This window comes from Dendrobates tinctorius, unplaced genomic scaffold, assembly GCF_039654945.1.
Source record: "Dendrobates tinctorius isolate UK_male_01 unplaced genomic scaffold, ASM3965494v1 ptg000199l, whole genome shotgun sequence".
NCBI classification, from domain to species: domain Eukaryota; kingdom Metazoa; phylum Chordata; class Amphibia; order Anura; family Dendrobatidae; genus Dendrobates; species Dendrobates tinctorius.
In genome coordinates, this window is record NW_027361866.1 from 7,477,256 (window position 1) to 7,504,202 (window position 26,947).

Here is a 26,947-nt window from a genome sequence, read left to right on the forward strand (position 1 = left end):
ACTGCAACTCTCTTCTGATCCTCCTCTTACCAAACTTTCTCCTCTCCAATCCATCTTGAATGCGGCAGCCAGGGTCATATTTCTGTCCAGCCGCTTCACCGATGCCTCCATCTTGTGCCAGTCATTACACTGGCTACCTATTCGCTACAGGGTCCAGTATAAACTCATCTCTCTCACCCACAAAGCTCTCCACTGTTCTGCACCGCCTTATATCTCCTCTCTCATCTCTGTCTATCGCCCTACACGTGCCCTCCGTTCTACAAATGACCTAAGACTAACATCCCCCGTAATCCGAACCTCGCACCTCCGTCTCCAAGACTTCTCTCGTGCTGCTCCAGCTCTCTGGAATGCACTTCCCCAGACGATCAGACTGATACCTAGCCCTGACCTATTCAAGCGCGCTTTGAAAACCCATCTCTTCAAACAAGCCTACCACATCAACTACTCAGCAAGCTAACTTTGCCCTGTTCCCTCCTTCCAAATATTATTCTGAATCTGCACCCTACTATTCATCTGTCTCCACACCCTTCATGCACATGATAACTGCACTTGATACTTGTCTATTGCACTTAAACACACGGGCTGATGACCGGATCATGCAGCTTTATATGAAAATCCCTATTATAATTGCCAGACCTGATTAACAAGCACTTCTCACCTACTGTGTCCCCCCATTTCCTTGTAGATTGTAAGCTTGCGAGCAGGGACCTCACTCCTAATGTCACTGTTTGAATTGTCTTAACTTGTATTGAATTTATTGTCTGTACATGTCCCCGCTTAATTGTAAAGTGCTGCGGAATATGTTGGCGCTATATAAATAAAAATTATTATTATTATTATCGTCTTGTGAGCATGCTCAGTGGAGCGGCAGCGGGACTTAGCCTCAGGAATGACTTGCTCCAAAGCAGTATGTGAGGCTCTGGACTCCTGCTGTGTAGCTTCAGGAATCCGACGCCTAACACCAGGAGAGGAGTTACTTCTTAACATCCCAGTCAGCCTTCTCTAGATCATTGACTTCTACGCAACAGTTAGCTGCTCACCTCCCTCCTTTCATCTTCTGAAGAGAAGAATATTTAGAATTGAGTGTCCTCAGTGGTTGATACCTTTTAATGGCTAACTGAAAAGATAGTAACACATTGCATGCTTTCAAGACTACTCAGGTCTCTTCATCAGACTAGACTACAAAGCTAGGTACAAAGATATATAACTTTCCTGCGTCTGAAGAGATGCAGTTATAAATCACCAGCCCTCAGCTTTCAGAGCAGGTCTGCTAATCACAGCTCCCAGCTATGGATGTCCAAAGCTGTGCACTTGTTTAAATAATGCCCTGCTATATCTATGTGTAAAGACAGGGATGTCAGTGTAGACTCTTAAAGTAGAACTCGCTTTATAGTTCTACCAATTCTACAGTTCTATTCACCAGAGCTGTCACTAAGGCTAGATTCACATTTGCGGATGGGCGAGCTGCGGAGGGATCGGACTTCCTCCGTGAAGCTCCGCCCACAGCCGCACCTCCTCCTGTCAGCTTCGCCTACAGCCGCATGTGGCCACAGGTGGCCTGCATACCCTATCTTTAACATTGGGTACACAGGCCATGCGGATGTGTCTGCATGCTGTCATTTTGACGATGCGGCGACCCACGTCAAACACACCTGGTTGGAATTTCTTTTTTTCACCGCATCGCCAAAATGACGCATGCGGACTCATCCACACACATCCGCATGGCCTGCGTACCCAATGTTAAAGATAGGGTACGCAGGCCGCATGTGGCCGTAGGCGGAGCTGACCGGAGGAGGTGCGGCTATGGGCAGAGCATCACAAAGGAAGTCCGCATCTCTCCGCAGCTCGCCCATCCGCAAGTGTGAACCTAGCTTTAATGAGGAGAGCAAACAAACTGTAAGGAGATTGCATTGCTCTGAACTCCTCAAGAGACAACCTGAGAATATTCCTTTAAAAACATTGGTTGTAATCAAGGCTCTGATCTTAACCAAAATTCCAGTTCTAAAGTATACACCGACTCTTTTCCATTATACCCTTTCTATTGCATTTAAGGTATAATGTGGCAAACTGTAAAGGAAGCATTAATTATTGAAATGCAATATCCTATTGAACGTTAATGTCAAATAATTGCCATATTATTAATTTATAGTGACGCATTGCATTCATTAAATGGCTTCCCTTACTACGTGGAGACATAGACGCACATATAGACACATTTTCAACCAGAATGTACCCATCTTCAGATTCCACAGTGCCTCTAAGCACCAAGAAATACTGTTTATTTAGAGCCTGTTAAAATTGATATATCTCTCCTCTGCTAGAGGATAACACTATACAGTGGAGTACCTTGGGCTGAATTCTAGTTAAATGTGAACTCATTTCCTGGCACAGACACTCACAAGTGGACAAGCATTACCAGTCGTTCTCAAAGAGAAATTTACTAGTAACATTTTAAGGTGATCCTGTCCTGTCCATCAATCCATCAAAAGATTACAGGACTGTATAAACTCACATTACACTATAAAAAAAGCTATCCTGGTCTTTACCGCTCAGTCAGTCCATCTCTTATATAATTCCGCACGTAACGGTAGATTGTCTCGTGTACTGTCGGAGAAGCAGTTTTTGGTGAAATAATATATAACCGTGGTATAACAGATCCTCATCTATTGTTGTATGTTCTTTTCCAGGGTGTGTGCGCACAGACATTTTATGGCCACCTCCACTCATGCAATTACGCCACATTTAACATGAAGGTAAGTGACTGCTGCAAAAAGTTTATTATCACCTGCAATTTTTATCCAGAAAGTCTGAGAAAGATAGAACCTATAGTTTGCCATTTCCGTTGCTGAGAGGCAGCTTGATGGAGCAGAAATCTCCTTCCATTGCTATCACTATAATATAAAGGACATTAAAGTGAATCTGTCACCCCTTTTTTGAGATATCATATAATGATATCATTCAATTGTGTGTCACATAAGGATTCTCTTAGTACTTCTGCTTCCCCCTGACCCCGCACCTTTCATGCATAAATACATTTTTTATATCGGTTCAGATGTATGTAAACTGCCGCTGTCCAGTCCGATGGGCGGGGCTTATTCACCTGCTCCCCTCTCCCTGTCTTGCTCTACGTATTTCTTATTGTGTAGAGCAAGACAGGGAGGGGGGAGCAGTTGAATAAGCCCCGCCCAACGGACCGGACCGTGGCAGTTTACATACATCTGAACCGATATAAAAAAGGTATTTATGCATGAAAGGTGCGGGGTCAGGGGGAAGCAAAAGTACTAAGAGAATCCTTATGTGTCACACAATTGAATGATATCATTATATGATATCTCAAAAAAGGGGGGACAGATTCCCTTTAAAGATAGACCATTAAAGTTTTTTTTTTAATGCCATGCTGTAAAAAAGGGCAAGAAACATATTGTATAATGTCCCTTTTTTACTGATCGATTTTACGAAGTTTATTTTTTTAATAAATTCTTTATTTAACAAATACAGCCAATTCCGCCACGGGTCACCATATCCCGCCACATCTCATAATGGAGACATGGAGATGACACAGAATATACAAAATCTTGCCAGTGAAATGACAATATTGTTGATATATATAGAAAAGAAACTGTTTAGTTATATAATTACCATGGGCTTTAGGAAGGAAGGAAGCCTAAGTAGTATATACAAGTGTCTATCAAAGTAGAAAACCACAGAACATAAAAGAACGCTTAAAAAATTGCTTTTATTTGTGTTACTAAAAATACCAATGAGGTCCTCATACAAATAAAAGTTATTTTTTAAGGGTTCTTTTAGGTTCTGTGGTTAGGAAGAAAGCCCAAATCGGACCGACCCCAGTTTTATAGAATAAAGAAAGATAGTCTAGAAAACAAAAAGGCATCTCCCCCATGGAGAGAAACCCCATTTGCAACAAGAATGATATAGAAAAGGAGCAGAGAATTAAAAGAAAAAGCAGGTGAGGAACGTGATAAAAAGGTAGGGGTTAAGGACATGGGAAGAGGGAAAATTGGGTGTTACGTATAATTGTGGATTTATGAAGTTTATTTTAAATGTTTCATAGAGTAAAGCTATGGTGGGGGTAAAGTTGGGGCAACTGTACCCAAAATTGTAAAATTATTGAATTGAGGAGTTTGATGGACCCTTGAACAACATTTTCAATAGCCTCAGATAAAAACAAATAGGTGCATATCTACAGTGGAATGGCAATCTGGGCATGTTCTTTACAGTATGTTTGTCACGGCCACGTGTGTCTGGACGCAGCGGTTACCGCAAGGCGAACCCATAACACACGTGACCCAGGATACAGCGCCTCCAGTGGCGAATTTAAATAATAATACGTGCAGATGGATACACCGCCTCCACCTGGCGAACTTAGGTATTACACGTTAATATAAATTCTGGAAACCCCGCCTCCAGTACGGCGAATTTAAATAATAAGGGGGACCTGGGAAACATGAACAATGGTGGGCCCTGCGATAGGGAATGGGGACATGGAGACCTGCTGCACTCCCCTGAGCCAGTGTCCCTGCACTCCTCACATTCCCTATACAGGCTCCGCACCTGTCGCCGCACGCGAACCTTAAACCCTTGCTCGCCCTGACCCTAAACCCTCGCTAGGGAATTGGGCAGTGCGGAGACTAATCCCACCACTGCACTAATAACACACATGAGGAAAAGAGACAATACAGGGGGACACCACTTAGCTTTATGCTCTGTGCTTATGCTCCTGCAACAGAGCCCTCCACCTGCGTGCGTCTTCTCCTCCACCCGGATGCATCACCATAACAGGATCCTTCACCATAGTGCAGCCTTGGAGCAGAGTCCACCACCAGTTGCTGCTGCTTAGTAACAGAGTCCCAGAGATGAGTTCAGCTTCTGCCACGAAGGCAAGCATGCTTGAGTCCAGTTCAGCAGCCAAGTCCCACATGGTGAGTGCCACTCTCCATAGTCGCCACTCCACCAGTCCATGCAGACACTTCCTGCCGACACCATCACTGCGACCCCACCACGCCATGCCAGCCCTTCGTCCAGACACCATAGCTGACACACGTCCCCCCTGGCTAAGCTGCGCAGGACTCCTCCTCAACTCCATCCTTCCACCAGGCTCTCACCAACTCAGAATGAATGAATGAATGAATGAATGAATATCACCAGCAGTGATTACACACCCTGAGACTCATTTATAGAGCCCCACACCTGATTAATAATTATGTGCGCATTAAACCTAAAGTGCGATACCACTAACCACCACCGGGGACAGTCAAGTCACTTTGGCAACTTGCCAAAAGGAAAAAAAGTTAACTCTGTGCTTTTAAAACTGTCAGATCAAATTCAGATCATGACAGTACCCCCTCCTTAATGAGGGGCCTCTGGACCCTCAAGACCACCCCTCATTAGGGAAACACCTACAGCGGAGACGCCCAGATCCTGAGTTCACCCCACCACTACCTGACACTTCAGGTTTATGACAAACACACCGCTGGTATTGGCAATACAGTTCATTTTGGAGGCACCACTCATCTCCACAGCGCCGACCTGGGGAACGAGTTTATGTATGTGTATGTTTGTTATGAGCTGATCAGGCTCCACAACACACTTCCACAAGATGTTTTTTTTGGTGGCACCCATACACGCTTGTTCACACACAGGTCCGGACCTGAACGTTCATTGCACACATATGTTTGTCAAAATTGGTGAACTCATTCTGAATTAGACAACAAGGGCGTCCCCGTGCATCACCACACTCACACCCCCGCTATTCACCAAGGGGTCACCACCCTCCAACCCTCTACCATGAGGTCTACGCCTCCCAGGGTTGGTTAATGGCGAGGGTTGAGATTTGTCCCTACTCCCCCACAGCACACCTGCTGCTCACACCAGGAGGAGATGGGACAGGATATGGAGGAACATACACACTCGCTGGTCGCCTCCACACGACCAGGAGGGGCGGCTTCTTCGATGGTATTTGAAGATTTGGCTTGAGCCCCGCGGACTATCACACCAGTCTGCTCACTACAGGGACGTACCCTTTCACCTCAGGGAACCCCAGACAGCACCATGGGGATCACCAACTCCACCCACCTGTCTGGTTACGTCCACCTGTATGAACAAGTCCCGTTCCCCAGCAGCGACTCAAGGGGCTTTTGCCAGACCCGCAATTTGCCAAAGCCGCCATTTTGATTTCCTGGTTACCTGAGCAGAAGCCCCAGACCCTGATAACTGCTGCTGCAGCGACTCTAACACCTTGCCGCTCCCCACTCACCTCAGTGAGGCCCGGCAGCAATTACTCACCGGTCTCCACATGGCCAAGGCTCACCAGAAAAAAAAAGTAAGGCTGGTGATAATGTCACGGCCACGTGTGTCTGGACGCAGCAGTTACCGCAAGGCGAACCCATAACACACGTGACCCAGGATACAGCGCCTCCAGTGGCGAATTTAAATAATACGTGCAGATGGATACACCGCCTCCACCTGGCGAATTTAGGTATTACACGTTAATATAAATTCTGGAAACCCCGCCTCCAGTATGGCGAATTTAAATAATAAGGGGGACCTGGGAAACATGAACAATGGTGGGCCCTGCGATAGGGAATGGGGACATGGAGACCTCCTGCACTCCCCTGAGCCAGTGTCCCTGCACTCCTCACATTCCCTATACAGGCTCCGCACCTGTCGCCGCACGCGAACCTTAACCCTCTGTCAGGCGCAATAGATCTGACAGGCACACAGTAATTAGTTTCACTTCTCTCTCCTTGCCCACTTATCAGAAAACCCCACCCCTCCTAGTTATCTCTTGACTCTACAGGCTCTGTGAAACCTGATATCACAGTGACTCAGCAGACCTTCTAGTGAGCAGATATCAACACTTTGGCTTCTCAGGCACATTGCGCCTGATTTCAACACAAATTGAAAGGTTAGTATTTTCTTTTTTTATTCATCACGATTGTGTATTTAGCTTGTTTTATGAAGGATTAATGCTAAGTTAGTGTACATAAGTACTGTTTTCTTAGACAAAAGGAGGGTGGCTTCTAAGGCACATTGCGCCCTAACACATACTCTTTCTCTCTTGCTTCAGATTTTCTGCTGCAATGGCCAGAAAACAGTATGATTCATCTAAACCCCTTCATTTAGAAGAAATGAAGATTTTTTTGTTAGAAGATGATGAGGAAGAACCAGCAGTAACTGAGGATTTAGAGGAATCTAGTGACATTTCATCTGAAGATGAGGTAGCAGAATGTAACACTGATTCTGGAACAGAGCAGGATGGTGATGACACTGATACAGAGGAAACAGACACAGATCTAGCTTATTATTTGGGCAAAGATAAAAATACAAAGGACGTCCCAAAGACGTTCCAGAACAAACACCGACTCTACCACCTTCTAAAAGACGCAGTTGTACTACCTGCTCATTTGTATCTGGTTTCAGAAGGCTTTCTAACTATGACTGCAAAATATGTAAAGAATCAATCTGCCTTTCCCATGCAACTTTCGTCTGCCAGCCTTGCTTTTCTAAGTGTACCTGTGCTGCTTCTGCTGCAATTGAAACCACTGAAGATGAGTAGAAAATAATTAAGTAACATCTAAGTGTAATATCCTTTAAGTTTTTTTCCATAATTTTATATTTAAGCAATAGTTAAGTAAAGATAACTGGAGCCTATTTGGCGGTACTACCGAAAAGTGGTACTTTTAGTTTTAATAAGTTTATGGTTAATAAATGTTTTTTTTTGCATCTGATTTGGTGTAATCTCTTTTAATACATTCCTATGAAGGTCACTGACTACTTCTATAGTCCTGAAATTGAAATATGTAGCTAATATAGGTGGTTTTCTGACCTGTGCTTGTCAGGCACATTGCGCATGAACTGAGGAGAATCTATATTGCGCCTGACGGAGGGTTAAACCCTTGCTCGCCCTGACCCTAAACCCTCGCTAGGGAATTGGGCGGTGCGGAGACTAATCCCACCACTGCACTAATAACACACATGAGGAAAAGAGACAATACAGGGGGACACCACTTAGCTTTATGCTCTGTGCTTATGCTCCTGCAACAGAGCCCTCCACCTGCGTGCGTCTTCTCCTCCACCCGGATGCATCACCATAACAGGATCCTTCACCATAGTGCAGCCTTGGAGCAGAGTCCACCACCAGTTGCTGCTGCTTAGTAACAGAGTCCCAGAGATGAGTTCAGCTTCTGCCATGAAGGCAAGCATGCTTGAGTCCAGTTCAGCAGCCAAGTCCCACATGGTGAGTGCCACTCTCCATAGTCGCCACTCCACCAGTCCATGCAGACACTTCCTGCCGACACCATCACTGCGACCCCACCACGCCATGCCAGCCCTTCGTCCAGACACCATAGCTGACACACGTCCCCCCTGGCTAAGCTGCGCAGGACACCTCCTCAACTCCATCCTTCCACCAGGCTCTCACCAACTCAGAATGAATGAATGAATATCACCAGCAGTGATTACACACCCTGAGACTCATTTATAGAGCCCCACACCTGATTAATAATTATGTGCGCATTAAACCTAAAGTGCGATACCACTAACCACCACCGGGGACAGTCAAGTCACTTTGGCAACTTGCCAAAAGGAAAAAAAGTTCACTCTGTGCTTTTAAAACTGTCAGATCAAATTCAGATCATGACAATGTTACTGCTGACACCTGAAAATATGCAACGTAAGATGTTAATGTTGGCTGAAATGTATCTGTGAGGGATCAGATTACAGCAATCAGCTGTAATCTGGAAAGTTAGATAGGTAGACCATAAAAAAGAAGGACCTCATAATGGGGTAATGGTCTGTACAATCGGCAGGATTGAAAGTTCCCCTAAATTTCCCTGTGGTCGTTGTTCTGGAATTGTGTGTTCGAATTACTGTAGAGCTGATCTAGTGCTAGCACTTGTTTCAGTAGATCCGTTAGACCATTCTACAATATTATTTTGCCGTTATTTTTTTTTATAATAATAATAGCATTTTACTCGTCAAAATTATTGTTCTATATATTTAGTTTTCCCTGTAAAGAGCGTTCACCACACAACCTGTATTTTTCTAACTGGGACGTTCAAGGTAAAGTAGTACTTCACAATGCTATGGAGCCTGAGCTAACCATAGGCTTCGTGTCACCCTTACTGTAGCAGAATTACAGTGAATTTTCTTAATGTGATCATGTCTCCAGGAGCAGAGCCTGTGTCTGCAGCAGATCACTTTGGCACAACTATTATTTTTAAACCATGGTACTGTATGTCTGTTCTTCTCAGACCCTGAGTTTTAGAAACAATGAGACTGTAAATGAAAATAGAAATGATGCCTGCATGCATTAATCCTGGTGATGAGGAAGGGGCTTGTGAATATGTAATTACTGCCATGTGAATTAATTCTACGCAGCATGCCGCCAAGCTGGCTGAACCTTTAATATAAATATGTTCATTTTCAAATCAACACAGCAGGTTCCTCTCTGGTTGTGAAGATGTTTCTCTCCATATTTCAATAATGTAAAGCTGTTGAGATCCCATGGCGAATATACAGTATCATGGCCATCTTTCATATATCTCCTCCTCTGTTCTGTACAACCAAAACAGATAATCAAACAATCTGTTCTTCATCAAAGGTCTATGAAATTATCTAAACCAGTGAACAACTAATTAAATGGGAATTTAAGCTTCTCAGATGTTCCACTTACATCCATGGGATAATAATAAACTACACGGAAAAAATATAGAGGACTGTGCAAAGGAGTGGTCACGTACACACTTTTTAGCACATGTCATGAGGCTCGACTGCAAGAGTTAATCTATCTTTTCTCACTCAATCTTGCCCTCAACCTCCAGTATAGGCAGCAAAGTGAGCATAAATGACACCCCAATACAGTCCACACACCCCAGATACACAACACACTGATGAGTCCCCAAAAATATGCACTTCTGTCAGAAGGCCACACACTCTCCAAATGGCTATGGATTCTTTAGAGCATACATGGACCAAACATAGTAAAATTTTAAACTCTACTGTAAGAAGTACAGTGTTTACAAGAGAATGAATGACAGATCAGACAGCACACAAATGTGAAAACAATTCTAAAATAAAAGATGCTAAACAATAGAAAAATACATACACATTTCTGTCTAGTTGTTCTTCTGTTTCCTTAAGGTTAGGGAAGGTTTATGGATCACGCTCAGCTTGGCTGACCCCCAATTTTTATATGACGACTAGTCCTGGGCTCACGTTTCAGGATGGCCTATATTTTAATAGGGAAATAACATCTGTAACTGGGGGCTAATAAGGAGGCTAGTACATTGAATATTAAATAGCTTGTTTTTTTTCCATCTCCCCTTCCTATATTAAAGGGGGATGTCCAGCTTACCTATATAGAACCATCTGTCCATGTTTTGAAGCTTGGGCTCACAAGGCAGAGGTGTCAGGAATGACATTTTCGGTAAACCTATTGATATCCCTCTTGGTTCTGAGTTTCTGTTAGCCTCATTACCTGCCTACTCTACGTAATATTTTTAACATAGTTGCCCCAATACAAAATTAAAGAGCAACCATGCTAATCAGACCACATAGACTCATATGCTATGATATTGCAAAAGCACATCAGTCAGGTTTTCTTGATGATTGTTATATTTGTACCTAGTCCCTATTTCAGCTGATAAATGTACTTACTTGTATTTACTTGTGCTATCTTTGCCTAAAATTGAAATTTGTTTTGTGATCTGAAACATTTACGTGTGTCAAACATGCAAAAGAATAGGAAATCAGGAAGGGGGCAAACACTTTTTCACATCACTGTATATATTGACGCAATCTACAGTAGATGTGTCATGACTTTGTTGTCGGATGTCCTGGGATTAGGGGCTCCTTCCCTGTCTCTAATGCTACTGGGAGCCCTAGTTCACCCTGTTCCCCTGACTACTTCTGATGGTGAAGACGCCGGGACCATGTACTTTGCATTAGCTCCTGAATCCGCCCTCAGTCTGTATCTATCCCCAACCCAGGGAAGAGGGGAGTAATTGTGTACCAAAATACACCAACCAGACTAACAAGGTAATATGAACAGTGGTAACAAAAAACTATCAAGCATACAAATATACTCACACATATAACAGAAGTACAGTATACGCCAGGATGTGTAGGATGGGAAAGAAGTAAGAGAAGAAAGGGAATTATCACACACCCAAAACCTAGCAACAGTCACAGATAAATCCATCAAACGCCTTTCTCCAATAACCACCAGCATCAACCTCCAGCCATGCAGCAAAAGCTCCAGGAGCACTCAACAGAGTAGATTAACCCCTGCACTCCCCAAAGAAATTTACACTGTAGTGTGATCCCGGCCTTATGAGGAGGATTTGATGAGTTTCCATTCAGTTTCTGCTCCAAAACCTCCCTGAAAAACTGTGTGCACAAAGACACTGAGCGGAAGCTCCAAGTTTTTGAGGAGTTTTGTATTTTTGAGGAGGATTTAAAGAGTTACAGAATTCTGCTCCAAAACCTCTCTGAAAAAATTCATGTGTACATAGACACTGAGCAGAAGCTCCAATTTTATGAGGAGTTTTGACTTATTGAGGAAGATTTTGGAGAACTCCTCTCCAAAAACTGCTAATTAAACCACATCTTGACACACCCCAATACTTGTCCCTGTGAAATCTGTGTATAGCAAAGCAGCATGTGAGACTGCATGCAGCAGAGGTGTGTGTGCTTACGTGAGATAGGAAGATTTACTAACCCTGTTTAATAGCACAAGCAGTTCTCCCTTATAACTGCAGCCATGTTCCAGGGTTAACCACTTAACACTCTGTGCCCAGAGCAGCGCTCTGGAACCTGCACTCTTACCCAATACTCACACTGAACAGTGGGAAATCCCTCAGTGGCTGCGCTGGGGTTCATGGCTGCCCCCCTGAACTCCCTGTTGTTGACTGTGGGGTGTTATAGGGGAGTGTAAAGCCACACATACCTGTTATTAATGCTAGATTCTAGATTAGAGTAGCAAGTAGCATGAAGAACCTACAATGATGTCACGCTCATGTGATCCATCACTTGGGTGGGAGGGCTCCGGGACAGCAGCTGCTGATACATGTATTTGTGTCTTGTGAGGTGTCAGTCGGTGTGTCCTGGGAGCCAGTGCTGCAGCTTCTCTGCTCTGGCTGTCAGTTTGACAGCCAGCACAGAGAACAGCAGACTCCAAGGCCGGGGGGGTGGCTGAATGCAGCCGCCAGGGGGAAACACTGTGGACCGCCGCATTAGGCAGCCCAACTACGCCCCCCTGACGGCTGCGCCCTGGGCACATGCCCCGGCTGCCCCCCCTGGATACGCCTCTGATTCTTTGAAGCATTTTCTGAGTGCTTCTAAAGCGGGTTTCGGAGAAAACCCGCATGAAAAAGACTTTGTGGCACATACCCTTTTTAGGTGGTAAAAACGACAAGTTTCTTTAGTTATTTGACAGATTGAATTTGGAGCGAATTTTATAGAGTGCTTTAAAAAAGTAACATGCATTTTTTTAATAGGAACTGCCTTTCAAATCGTTTTAAAGGGAATCTGTCAGTGGAATCAACCTTCCTATGCCATCTAAATGGGCATGCAGGTCATAGGAAGCTGAGTAAAATAATATGTTGATATTTGTGCTCCAATGCCTTATTCCAGAGAAATCCACATTTTCTTTATTATTAATGAGCTGTTCAGTTGCCCACTTTATTGTACCTTAAAGAGGGCATTACCTGTGTGATGTGTAATGACTTTTCTCTGCTCTCCTGATCTCACTGCAGAGCTGTGTGTGATTATAAGGCTGGAGTCACACTGGAGAGGAATACGGATGAGTGCTATGCAAGAAAAAAATTGCATAGCACTCGGACCACTGTTAATCTATGGGGCAGCTCCCATCACCGTCTTTTTTCTCAGCCGTATTATACGTGCGAGTGAAATCGCAGCATGCTGTGATTTGTACCGTATATCGGCCGAGATTCGCCAATGCAAGTCTATGGGTGCGAGAAAAACTCGCACACCACATGGACCATCAGTGTGACTTGCATGAAATACGCACCGGTGTCCTTTGAAAAGCTCACAATTCAGTGTACAGTAATCACACTGACAGGTTACAGTAGAATAGCTAGAATAGAAATATGCACATAGAATTGGTGTATATACTGTATATTTATATATGTCAGTGACACACACATATACACTCACTGGCCACTTTATTAGGTACACCATGCTAGTAACGGGTTGGACCCCCTTTTGCCTTCAGAACTGCCTCAATTCTTCGTGGCAGAGATTCAACAAGGTGCTGGAAGCATTCCTCAGAGATTTTGGACCATGTTGACATGATGGCATCACACAGTTGGCGCAGATTTGTCGGCTGCACATCCCTGATGCGAATCTCCCGTTCCACCACATCCCAAAGATGCTCTATTGGATTGAGATCTGGTGACTGAGGAGGCCATTTGAGTACAGTGAACTCATTGTCATGTTCAAGAAACCAATCTGAGATGATTCGAGCTTTATAACATGGCGCATTATCCTGCGGAAAGTAGCCATCAGATGTTGGGTACATTGTGGTCATAAAGGGATGGACATGGTCAGCAACAATACTCAGGTAGGCTGTGGCGTTGCAACGATGCTCAATTGGTACCAAGGGGCCCAAAGAGTGCCAAGAAAAAATTCCCCACACCATGACACCACCACCACCAGCCTGAACCGTTGATACAAGGCTGGATGGATCCATGCTTTCATGTTGTTTACGCCAAATTCTGACCCTACCATCCGAATGTCGCAGCAGAAATCGAGACTCATCAGACCAGGCAACGTTTTTCCAATCTTCTACTGTCCAATTTCGATGAGCTTGTGCAAATTGTAGCCTCAGTTTCCTGTTCTTAGCTGAGAGGAGTGGTACCCAGTGTGGTCTTCTGCTGCTGTAGCCCATCTGCCTCAAAGTTCGACGCACTGTGCGTTCAGAGATGCTCTTCTGCCTACCTTGGTTGTAACGGGTGGCAATTTGAGTCACTGTTGCCTTTCTATCAGCTCGAACCAGTATGCCCATTCTCCTCTGACCTCTGGCATCAACAAGGCATTTCCGCCCACAGAACTGCCGCTCACTGGATTTTTTTTCTTTTTCGGACCATTCTCTGTAAACCCTAGAGATGGTTGTGCGTGAAAATCCCAGTAGATCAGCAGTTTCTGAAATACTCAGACCAGCCCTTCTGGCACCAACAATCATGCCACGTTCAAAGGCACTCAAATCACCTTTCTTCCCCATACTGATGCTCGGTTTGAACTGCAGGAGATTGTCTTGACCATGTCTACATGCCTAAATGCACTGAGTTGCCGCCATGTGATTGGCTGATTAGAAATTAAGTCTTAACACACAGTTGGACAGGTGTACCTAATAAAGTGGCCAGTGAGTGTATATATATATATATATATATATATGTATATATATATCTTTATATTTCATAGAGAGATAGATAGCAGGATTGCCGATATCATTTGTCAGCTTCTGTAAAACATTGCAGAAGCTGACAGAATAGAAGACATGGTTTACATACAGTAAACCATTGCAGAACAGTTCGATTTATATATGTCAGTGTCTAATACTGTTAGTAGTATGTGTGTGTAAAATTTGGGACCTGTATGTATTTACTAAAAGAATGTATTCATGGAAAAACCTGGCATGGGCTCCTGCGCAATTTTCTGCGCCAGAGAGGGAAAGCCAGTGACTGAGGGCAGATATTAATAGCCTAGAGAGGGACAATGGTTATTGCCCCCCCGACTAAAAAAAATCTGCCCCCAGCCACCCCAAAAAAGAATCTCTTCCCACTGCCCTGTAGCGGTGGCATATGGGGGTAATAAGGGGTTAAAATCACCTTTGTATTTTAAGATGACATTAAAGGTACTGTCACACTTAGTGATGCACCAGCGATCCCGACCAGCGATATGACGCGGTCAGGATCGCTGGTGCATCGCTAAGTGGTCGCTAGTGAGCTGCCACACAGGCAGATCTCACCAGCAACATCGCAGGGGTCGGGGGTCGCTTCTTACCTGTCACACTAGGCGATCCTGACGTCCTCCCGCCTGGCTCCACGCTCGTCGCTCGTCTCTCCACAGGAAGCACCACAGGAAGCTGACGACGAGAAACGGTCCAGGACATTCTCGCGCAATCAGTGATAACCAGTGGGGGAGCGGGTCTTAGGTAAGTATCACACACAGCGATATCGCTAGCAATATCGCTATAACGTCACAAGTTATAGCGATATCGCTTAGTGTGACAGGTCCTTAAGCCTTGCTTAGTAATTGAGAGGTGTCAATAAGACACCTCTCCTTTGCTAATTTTAAAGTTTGTAAAGGGTTAAATAAACACACACACACACATGCAGAATAAAGTATTTTAATGAAATGAAAGAACACACAGTTTTGCCATCTTTATTCTTCTGCTAATCCAAATGTTGCCCTCGATCTCCTGTAATAAATAAAAAAAAATAAAAAGCAACAATATACCATACCTGTGCGGCGAACAGTCCCACACTGTAATCCATATCTGGGGGTTTAAATAGTTTACAACTGGGAGCGGTTCTAATGCTACCGCCCCGGCTGTAAAGCACTGAAGAATGAATGAGAAGCTTCCAGCGGTAGCATCAGTGAAGTGAGCGCAGCCTCCCAGCCTGACCCGAGGTGAGCTCTTGAGTGTGTGTAAGTGACAGTTCATTTACCCATGCTGCCGAGTTCATACTGTTAGTAGTACGTGTGTATAAAATTTGGGACCTGTATATATTTACTTAAAGAATGTATTCACTGAAAAAACTGGCCTGGGCTCCGGCGCAATATTCTGCGCCAGAGAGGGAAAGCCAGTGACTGAGGGCAGAAATAATAATAATCTTTATATAGCACTAACATATTCCACAGCACTTTATACACATTATCATCGCTGTCCCCGATGGGGCTCACAATCTAAATTCCCTATTAGTATGTCTATGTAATGTGGAAGGAAACCCACACAAACACAGGGAGAACATACAAACTCCAGGCAGATGTTGTCTTTGATGGGATTTGAACCCAGGACCACAGTGCTGCAAGGCTGCAGTGCTAACCACTGAGCCACCGTGCTGCCCATTTCCTTGGGACTTACACTTTAGAGTGATCATATCCATTTCTGTGTTGCGCTGTACCCTCTATGCCAAGGCTACTTTGTGCATGCTTTTTTTCTTCACATTTTTGTGTTCGATCATTGGATATATCATTATCTTCTTTCTGTGTCTTGCAAACTGCTACATCTAGAAGTCGGCTTTCTTTTGCATTCAACTGTAACAAAAAGAATCAATGCTCTAATGATAAAAATACAAAAATACCTAACTAAATAGCACTGGAAAGCATGAGAAGATGAAACACTGTGTTCTGTACAATATGAACTGGATTGCACTAACCTACAAATTACATTTGTCTGGAGATGAAGCTCATTCTTTGTTACCTTTCACATACACTCATTATTGAACTCTGGAGACCGCTTTACTTGTATTCAGAATTCATACATTCATATTGTTCTTCTTACTCTGGTTGTCATGAAAAATATCTAATTTGTAACTAGTTTTCTTTTTGGCAGCCATGTGCAGCCATGCGACTGGACTGAACTGTCAATCATCAGGAACATACCACTCCCTGGCAAGCAGAAAGCTTGGAGACTAGGGAGCAGTGGGTCCTGAAGAAAGAAGACATGCCAACTCCTTTAATAGGGGAGTTATATCACGTTCTTTACACATATAAAAAGAACCTCTGATGCTCTAAATAATACAAACTAAACTAGATGAGGGCAAACTGTGGCCCGTGGACCACATTTGTGTGCATGGCTGTTCCAGTCTAGCCCGTGGACGGAGACACCCGAAGGACTGAAACAGTGGCCCACAGGCTGTATCATGCCCTCCCCCCACCTGCCGTTCATCTGCCACCACCTGCTATAACCGCTAATTGCAGATAGCAGTGAATACATTGGTGGAGGATGGGGCCGCTGCCTCCATCTTTCACCAGTCAGCGTGTAAGACAGCAGACACAATGACATCATTTCACTGTGCTGCTGCTGAGACAGTGCACAGGAGACAGAAGCAGAGCTCCAGGGGAACGGGTGCAAGGAGAGTATTTTTGTTTTTTTCATATGTATGGGATATTTGTATGGATATAATAGGCTATGTGGAGGTCGCACTGTATATATGAATGCTATGTGAGGCTCACACTCTATATATAGAGGTGATGTGAGGGTCACACTAAATGTGGAGGCTATGTGTGGCTCATACTGCATATATAGAGGCTATATGGTGCTTACACTATATATTGAGGCTATGTAGGGGCTCATACTGCATATATGGAGACTATTTGTGGGACTCATATTGTATATAAAAAGGCTATGCAGGGCATCATACTGTATATAGGAGGCTATGTGGGGGTTTGTGCTATATATAGTAGGCTATGTGGAGCTCACACTGCATATATAGAGGTTATGTGTGGCTCACACTATATATAGAGGCTATGTGTGGCTCACACTATTATGGAGTTATTTGGGGCTCACACTGTAGACAGTATATGGAGGCTATGCGGAGCTTAGATTATAAATGGAGGTTATGTGGGGGCTCATACTGTATATATGTAGTCTATGTGGGAGTTCGTACTGTATATATTAAGGCTATGTGGGGGACATGCTGAATATCAAAAGCTATGTGGGGCACATGCTGTATTTAAGTAGCTATGTGGGGGCTCATTCTGTATATAAGAGGTTATGTGGGGTTCACACTGTATATAGGGAGGCTTTTTGGGGGATAGAGAGGCTAGGTGGGGACTTGCGCTGTAAATAGAAAGGATATGTTGGGGCTCAAACTGTATATAGGAGGCTATGTGAGGCTCACACTGTATATAGGAGACAATGTGAGGGCTCACACTGTATATAGAAGGCTATGTGGGGCTTACACTGTATATATATGGAGACTATGTGGGACTCATTCTGCATATTAGAAGCCCTGTGATGGCTCACACTGTATACAGGAGGCTATGTGGGGGCTCTTACAATATATTCAAGGCTATGTGGAGGCTAATACCATATATAGGATGCTATATGAGGCTCATACTGTATATTGGAGGCTATGTGGGTGCTTATACTGATTTAGGAGGTTATGCAGGGACTCATATTGAATGTAGGAAGCTTTGTGGGGGCTCATAATGTATGTAGGAGGCTATGAGGGGGCTCATACTGAATAGAGGAGGCAATTTGAGGACTCGTACTGTATATAGAAGGCTATGTGGGGCTCATACTGTATGTATGAGGCTATCTGGGGACTAATACTGTATATAGGAAGCTATGTGGTGACTCATACTATTTATAAGAGGCTATGTGGGGGCTCATGCTGAATGTAGGAGGCTATGTGAGGATTCATACTGTATATACGAGGCTATGTGGGGTCTCATACTGTATATATGGAGGCTATGTGAGGGGTTCATAATGTATATATTAATGCTATGTTGGGCACACACTGTATATCAGAGGCCATGTCAGGGCTTAGTCTGAATATAAGAGGTAATGTGGGGGCTCCTGCTGTATATAGAGAGGCTATGTGAGGGATAGGGAGGCTATATGGGGGCTTATGCTTTATATAGGAGGCTATGTTGGGCTCACACTGTATATAAAATGCTATGTTGGACTCACACTTAATATATAGGAGATTATGTGGGGTTCACACTAGATATATGGAGGCTGTGTGAGACTCATGCTGCATATTGGAAGCTATGTGGTGGCTCACACTTTATACAGGAGTCTTGTGAGGTCTCACACTGTATATATTGAGGCTATGTGGGGGCTTATACTGTTTGTAGGAGGCTAATACTATATATAGGGTGCTCTGTTGAGGCACATATTGAATGTAGGAGGCTTTTTGGGTGCTCATACTTTATATAGGAGGCTATGTGGGGTTCATACTGAATAGAGGATGCTATGTGTGGGGCTCATACTGTATATAGGAGGCTATGTAGGGGCTCATACTGTAAATAGGGATGCTATGTGGGGCTCATGCCTTACTGTATATAGGAGGCTATGTGGGGATCACACTGTATATAGGAGGCTATGTTGGGCTCACACTGCATACAGGAGGCTTTGTGGGAGCTCACACTGGAAGTGTTGGGGCTCATACTGTTTATAGGAGGCTAATACTATATATAGGAGACTATGTGGGGACTCATACTGTATATAAGGGGCTCATACTGTATGTAGGAGGCTATGTGGTGGCTCATACTGTATCTAAGAAGCTATGTGATGGCTCATACTATCCATAGGAGGTTATGTCGGGGCTCTTACTGAATGTAAAAAAAATAAATAAAAAAATAAAGATTAATGTAGGAGGCTATGTGAGGGTTCATACTGTATATGGAAGGCTATGTGGGGTCTCATACTGTATATATGGAGGCTATGTGGGGGGTTCATACTGTATATATAAATGCTATGTCAGGCACACATTGTATATCAGAATCTATGTGGGAGCTCATTTTGTATATAAGAGGTAATGTGGGGGCTCCCACTGTATATAGAGATGCTATGTTTTGGATAGGGAGGCTATGTCAGGGATTATACTTTATGTAGGAGGCTATGTGGTGCTCACACTGTATATAGGAGGTTATGTGAGGTTCACAATGTATATATGGAGGCTATGTGGGACTCATGCTGTATATTGGAAGCTATGTGGTGGCTCACACTGTATACAGGAGGCTTTGTGAGGCTCACACTGTATGTATAGAGGCTATGTGGGATACTGTTTATAGTAGGCTAATACTATATATAGGATGTTATGTTGGGGCTCATATTGAATGTAGGAGACTTTGTGGGCACTCTTCGTGGCGACTGATACTGTACATAGGAGGCTATGTGTGGGCCAAAACTGAATGTAGGAGACTATGTGGGGGCTCATTCTGTATGTAAGAGGTTATGTGGGGGCTCACACTGTATATAATGAGGCTATGTGGGGGCTCATGCTGTAAATAGAGACACTATGTGTGGGACTCATTCCTTATATAGGAGGCTTTGTGAGGCTCACACTGTACGTATGGAGGCTAAATAGAAGCTAATACTGTATATTGGAGGCTATGTGGGGGCTCATACTATATATTTGAGGTTATGTGGGATCTTATATTTTGTATAGGAGGCTATGTGGGGTTTCATGCTATAGGAAGTTATGTGAGGGCTTATACTGTATGTAGGAGGCTATGTGGGGGCTCATACTAGATGTTGGAGGCTATGTTGGAGCTCATACTGAATGTAGGGGTCTATGTGGGGGCTAATATTGAATGTAGGAGGTTTTGTGGGGGCTCATACTGAATGTAGGAGGCTATGTAGGAGCTCATACTGTATGTAGCAGGCTAATTGGGTTCTCATACTCTATATAGGAGGCTATGTGGGGGCTCATATTGAATGTAGGAGGCAATGTGGGGGCTCATACAGTATATAGGAGGCTATGTGGGGGCTCATACTGTATATAGGGAGATATGTTGGGGCTCATATTATATATAGGAGGCTAGGTGGTGGCTCATACTGTACATAGGGGCTGTGTGTGGGCTCTTATGATATATAGGGGGCTGTTTGTAGGCTCATACTGTACATAAGGGGATGTCAACATACTTAATTCTGCTCAATATTATGTGATTCAATTAAAATTAATGTAAATAATTATAATTAATATGTTGATATTAATATTGCAGCATTAATTTCAGACACAATCTCTAATGTGGCCTCTCATCAAAATTAATTACCCACTCCTGAACTCGACCCAACACACACCAGGAAAAATGTATGCTATTCTATGAATTTTTTACATAGATTGACATCAGAATACTCATTTTTAAACACTGATCCAATTATTATTATTATGAGCAAAATTATTGATATAGCAAATATGCCCACCCCATATGTCCCTTTCTTTACAGCAAATAAAGTATTTCCAGCATTGATTCTTGGCATACAGGCATATACAATAAAAGCACACCACATTTTTGGATGTAAGCGTCAGCATTTTCTTGATTAGGACATACATTAAGTTTTTCAAATTAATTTGAAAATAGTTACCGCTTGAGGCTATGCTTCTAAAAATGTACAGTGTTGTAATCCAGTGGATGATTACATACAGGACCCCATCATTGCTCACAGGATAGGATTTTGAATTGACAATTGGATAACCCTGAGAAGCCGTTCAATCTCACTTCTCCAATGTAATCAAATCATCAAAATAACTCGAAGCCTCTACACTGATGTGGACGTGAGAGCTTACTCCATTATGTCTCTTATAATGGCTACTTCACCACCATAAACACTGAATATTATTCACACCTTTTTATTGTCATATGGCCTTTCCATAATGATATCCAAACATTCTGTGATTATTTGACTCTCCAATGCGCCACCAGGGATATTATTTTATATACTGTTTTTTCAGTTAAGAGCTTCATTGCAGAAACCAAAGTGAAACAATGATTTATTCATTATATTCTTCATATCCAGCAAAAACACTTCAGTATGGAGGTGCACATACACTCAGCATTATGTGTCGCAAAACAAATGCAGAGGAAAGATGGCCAATAGAAGCACACGCATTTCAGGATTTTTCAATAAGGCATAATATGAAATAATGATGAAGTCTTTTACTCAATCCTGTTTTAGTTCTGGAGAATATTGTATTATTGTAAGTTAGGAAGTGATGCACAATTACTTCAGCTACAGCTCATTTGAAGGTATATCAGGGGTCAATAAAATCCTTAAAAAAAGCAAGCCCTCACTCAGGTCTGTCATTTGTTAATGAACATTTAGGGGGATTCCATGTTACTGGTTAGTACAAAGGCTCTGGAAAAGTGCTATGGCTCCTCACCCGCCAAAAGAAATTTAGCAAATTCTGCGCTCCCAAATCCAAATGCCCCCCCTCCTTCTGAGCACCAGTGTACTTAATCTACATTTAGCATCCACTTGTTTGGCATTTCTGTAGTGATGAGAGCCTGCCTAACATATGGGTGCATGTCTCCAGAGGCATGAGCTGGGCAATAATGTACTGGTTACTACAGCATACTGGTCACTACAATGGCAGTCTGCAATTTTTCACTCAGCAACATCCACCGCTGCTTGTTTTTGAAAAACACTTATGTAGTCAAAATCTTCACTACATCTGTAGATAAATTCCCAAAGGGGTGTAATTTCCAAAATTGGGACACTTGAGGGGGGATTCTGCTCTTCTGGCAGTTAGGCACTCTGTATATGGAGTCCGGAAACTATTGTATAATAATTTGTTCTCCAAGAGTCAAATAGTGCTCAGTGCCGCCCGAGTCGTTCCGTATGGCTAAATAGTACTTTACAGACACATTCAGCAGAAATTGTGACATTTTTGCACCATTTTTATCCATTTCCCTGTGTGAGAATGTAAAATCTGGGGCTAAAACAATTCTTTCTTCACTACCCAATGGTATAAAATTCTGTGACTAACTTGGGGTGTTAATATAATCACTGCACCCCTAGATGAATTCCTTGAGTGGTGTAGTTTGAAAAATGGGGTCACTTCCAGGGGTTTCTGCTGTTCTGGAACCCCAAGGGCTCTGCCAATGTGACATGGCCCCCTCAAACCAGTGCAGCCAAATATATACTGTAATATGGCACTCCTTCCCTTATGAGCTTTGCACTGTGCCTCAAAAGTAGTTATTGAGCACTTATGGGATATTGATGTACTCAGGAGAAATTGCATAACAAATTGTACTGTTCCTTTTCGCCTATTACTCCTTTTGAAAATTTCAAACTTGGGGTCAAAGCAATATTTTAGTGGAAAAAATAGTAATATTTCCATTTACTCAGCAAGATTTATACAAGTTTGTGAATTGCCTGAGGGTTAGAAATACTCACTAGTTTTCTCTAAATGAATTCCTTGAGAGGTGTAGTTTACAAAATGGGATCACCTGAGAGGAGTTTTCTGCTGTTTTAACATGTCAGGAGCTCTTCAAATGTTACAAGGTATCCACTACCTACAGTGGGGAAAAAAAGTATCTAGTCAGTCAGCAATAGTGCAAGTTCCACCACTTAAAAAGATGAGAGGCGTCTGTAATTTACATCATAGGTAGACCTCAACTATGGGAGACAAACTGAGAAAAAAAAATCCAGAAAATCACATTGTCTGTTTTTTTTTCATTTTATTTGCATATTATGGTGGAAAATAAGTATTTGGTCAGAAACAAAATTTCATCTCAATACTTTGTGATATATCCTTTGTTGGCAATGACAGAGGTCAAACGTTTTCTGTAAGTCTTCACAAGGTTGCCACACACTGTTGTTGGTATGTTGGCCCATTCCTCCATGCAGATCTCCTCTAGAGCAGTGATGTTTTTGGCTTTTCGCTTGGCAACACGGACTTTCAACTCCCTCCAAAGGTTTTCTATAGGGTTGAGATCTGGAGACTCGCTAGGCCACTCCAGGACCTTGAAATGCTTCTTACGAAGCCACTCCTTCGTTGCCCTGGCGGTGTGCTTTGGATCATTGTCATGTTGAAAGACCCAGCCACGTTTCATCTTCAATGCCCTTGCTGATGGAAGGAGGTTTGCACTCAAAATCTCACGATACATGGCCCCATTCATTCTTTCATGTACCCGGATCAGTCGTCCTGGCCCCTTTGCATAGAAACAGCCCCAAAGCATGATGTTTCCACCACCATGCTTTACAGTAGGTATGGTGTTTGATGGATGCAACTCAGTATTCTTTTTCCTCCAAACACGACAAGTTGTGTTTCTACCAAACAGTTCCAGTTTGGTTTCATCAGACCATAGGACATTCTCCCAAAACTCCTCTGGATCATCCAAATGCTCTCTAGCAAACTTCAGACGGACCCGGACATGTACAGGCTTAAGCAGTGGGACACGTCTGGCACTGCAGGATCTGAGTCCATGGTGGCGTAGTGTGTTACTTATGGTAGGCCTTGTTACATTGGTCCCAGCTCTCTGCAGTTCATTCACTAGGTCCCCCCGCGTGGTTCTGGGATTTTTGCTCACCGTTCTTGTGATCATTCTGACCCCACGGGGTGGGATTTTGCGTGGAGCACCAGATCGAGGGAGATTATCAGTGGTCTTGTATGTCTTCCATTTTCTAATTATTGCTCCCACAGTTGATTTCTTCACTCCAAGCTGGTTGGCTATTGCAGATTCAGTCTTCCCAGCCTGGTGCAGGGCTACAATTTTGTTTCTGGTGTCCTTTGACAGCTCTTTGGTCTTCACCATAGTGGAGTTTGGAGTCAGACTGTTTGAGGGTGTGCACAGGTGTCTTTTTATACTGATAACAAGTTTAAACAGGTGCCATTACTACAGGTAATGAGTGGAGGAAAGAGGAGACTCTTAAAGAAGAAGTTACAGGTCTGTGAGAGCCAGAAATCTTGATTGCTTGTTTCTGACCAAATACTTATTTTCCACCATAATATGCAAATAAAATGAAAAAAAAACAGACAATGTGATTTTCTGGATTTTTTTTTCTCAGTTTGTCTCCCATAGTTGAGGTCTACCTATGATGTAAATTACAGATGCCTCTCATCTTTTTAAGTGGTGGAACTTGCACTATTGCTGACTGACTAAATACTTTTTTTCCCCACTGTATTCCTGCCAAAATAGCACTCATTCCCTTTTCAGCCCTACCATGCGCCCAAGCAATCATTTTCCAAGAAATATGGGGTACCTGCATACTTTGGAAAAATTGCACAGCATATTTTGGCATCCGTTTTCTCCTGTTACCCTTCTGAAAATAAAAAAAAATTGGGGCTAAAATAACATTTCTGTTGAAAAAATGTGTTTAATGTTTACGGCTCAACTTTATAAAATTCTGTGAAGTCCCAGAAGGATACTTATAACTTCCTAACAAAAAAGTTTTAAAATTTGTGCTGATGTAAAGTTAACATGTGGGAAATGTTATTTATTAACAATTTTGTGTGACATATCGCTCTAGTTTTAAGGGCATAAAGATTAAAAGTTTGAACATTGTGAATTTTTCAAAAGTTTTGCTAAATTTCCGATATTTTCAAAAATAAAAGCAAGTTATATCAAACAAATTTTACCAATATCATGAAGTATAATATGCCACGAAAAAACGGTCTCAGAATCACTGAGATCCATTGAAGCGTTCCAGAGTTATAACCTCATAAAGTGACAGTGGTCAGAATACAGGCTCTGGCACGAAAGGGTTAAACTGCCCTCATTGTTTTCAATGTGTGAAGAATAAAAAGAATGCTGCTATTAAGGGGCTGTTACGGAAGTATATCGCAGATTAATCATTTCACTGTCACACTGACTTGAATCTTTCGATTATTAGTCACAAATTTTTGACTACTACTCCCACTTGCAAAGTGCTTCAGCGTTGAAATGGTATACCACTCTCAGATTTAGGTCTTTTCCTATCCCAATGTGTAATGAGCTGTGGCTCATCTTAATTCTATATATATATATATATATATATATATATATATATATATATACAGTAGGTACGGAAAGTATTGCAGCCATTTGGTAAATTCAAAAAAGTTCATTTTTTTCTCATTAATATACACTCTGCTCCCCATCTTGACTGAAAAAACAGAAATGTAGAAATTTTTGCAAATTTACTAAAATAGAAAAACTGAAATATAACATGATCATAAGTATTCAGACCCTTTGCTCAGACACTCATATTTAAGTCACATGCTGTCCATTTCCTTGTGATCCTCCTTGAGATAGTTCTACTCCCTCATTGGAGTCCAGCTGTGTTTAATTAAACTGATAGGACTTGATTTGTAAAGACACACACCTGTCTATATAAGACCTCACAGCTCACAGTGCATGTCAGACTAAATGAGAATCATGAGGTCAAAGGAACTTGCCAAGAAGCTTAGAGGCAGAATTGTGTCAAGGCACAGATCTGGCCAAGGTTACAAAAGAATTTCTGCAGTACTCAAGGTTTCTAAGAGCACAGTGGCCTCTATAATCCTTAAATGGAAGAAGTTTGGGATCACCAGAAGTCTTCCTAGACCTGGCCATCCAGCCTAACTGAGCAATCATAGGAGAAGAGCCTTGGTGAGAGAGGTAAAGAAGAACCCCAAGATCACTGTGGCTGAGCTCCAGAGATGCAGTAAGGAGATGGGAGAAAGTTCCACAAAGTTAACTATCACTGCAGCCCTCCACCAGTCAGGCCTTTCTGGCAGAGTATGTAAACATGCGAAACAAAAGGAATCTATATCCATATGTAAAATCACCTCATTGTTTTATCAAATTGGATAAATTACATCACACATAAGACAAAATAGTATTACAATATTATGGCAGAGTGTCAAACTAAGAGACCAAGGTGCAACAAGGTGCAGTATTACTGACAGCAGGGAATGTCAAGATTTATATTGCCAGTGCAAAAACATAAAAGAGGCCCCAAAGACAAGGATTAGCAGAGGTGTAATAATCCCTTAGTGAGGTGTACAAACATCCCAGTGATCCCTCGCCTATCAGTCAGTGGGTCGTGACCCCAGTCACTATTCCTTACCTATAGCTGTCAGACGGCCTGCACACTGTGCCCTGACACGCGTTTCTCATGGGCTTCTTCCGGGGGCTGTTGCGATGTTCACTGTCTCATTGTTCTCCTTGTATCGCGTTGCCCAAGGTGTCCTGTATACCGCTAATTGCTTGTGAAGTTTTGTGTGGAGACCCTAAGTTGCCTGCATGAGACCCTGATTTCCACCTGACTTTGGGGATAAATTGGAATTCTGATTGTGATCCAGACTTTATTTTATTGGTTACAAACTCCTGCAATAGTAGAACATTTTACCAGAAGAGTGGAGGCCAATGGTTTTGGAAGCCCATCATTTAGGTGTAATGGTCAGGTGTCCACATAGTTTTGGCCATATATTATATTTTAGTATCTGCAAGGTTCTACTGGAGCTCTGTCAGCATATGT

The 26,947-nt window shown here is 42.9% G+C and overlaps 1 protein-coding gene across 2 annotated transcripts in view; it reads left to right on the plus strand.

Moving 5' to 3' along the window:
- Window positions 1-26,947, plus strand: part of SPAG16 (sperm associated antigen 16) — a 1,757,100-nt gene that overhangs the window by 1,202,740 nt on the left and 527,413 nt on the right. For both annotated transcript variants that reach the window (XM_073553217.1, XM_073553218.1), the window contains exon 14: window positions 2,688-2,753. In XM_073553217.1, the coding sequence (XP_073409318.1) occupies window positions 2,688-2,753 (66 nt within the window). The remainder of the gene's footprint in view (window positions 1-2,687; window positions 2,754-26,947) is intronic.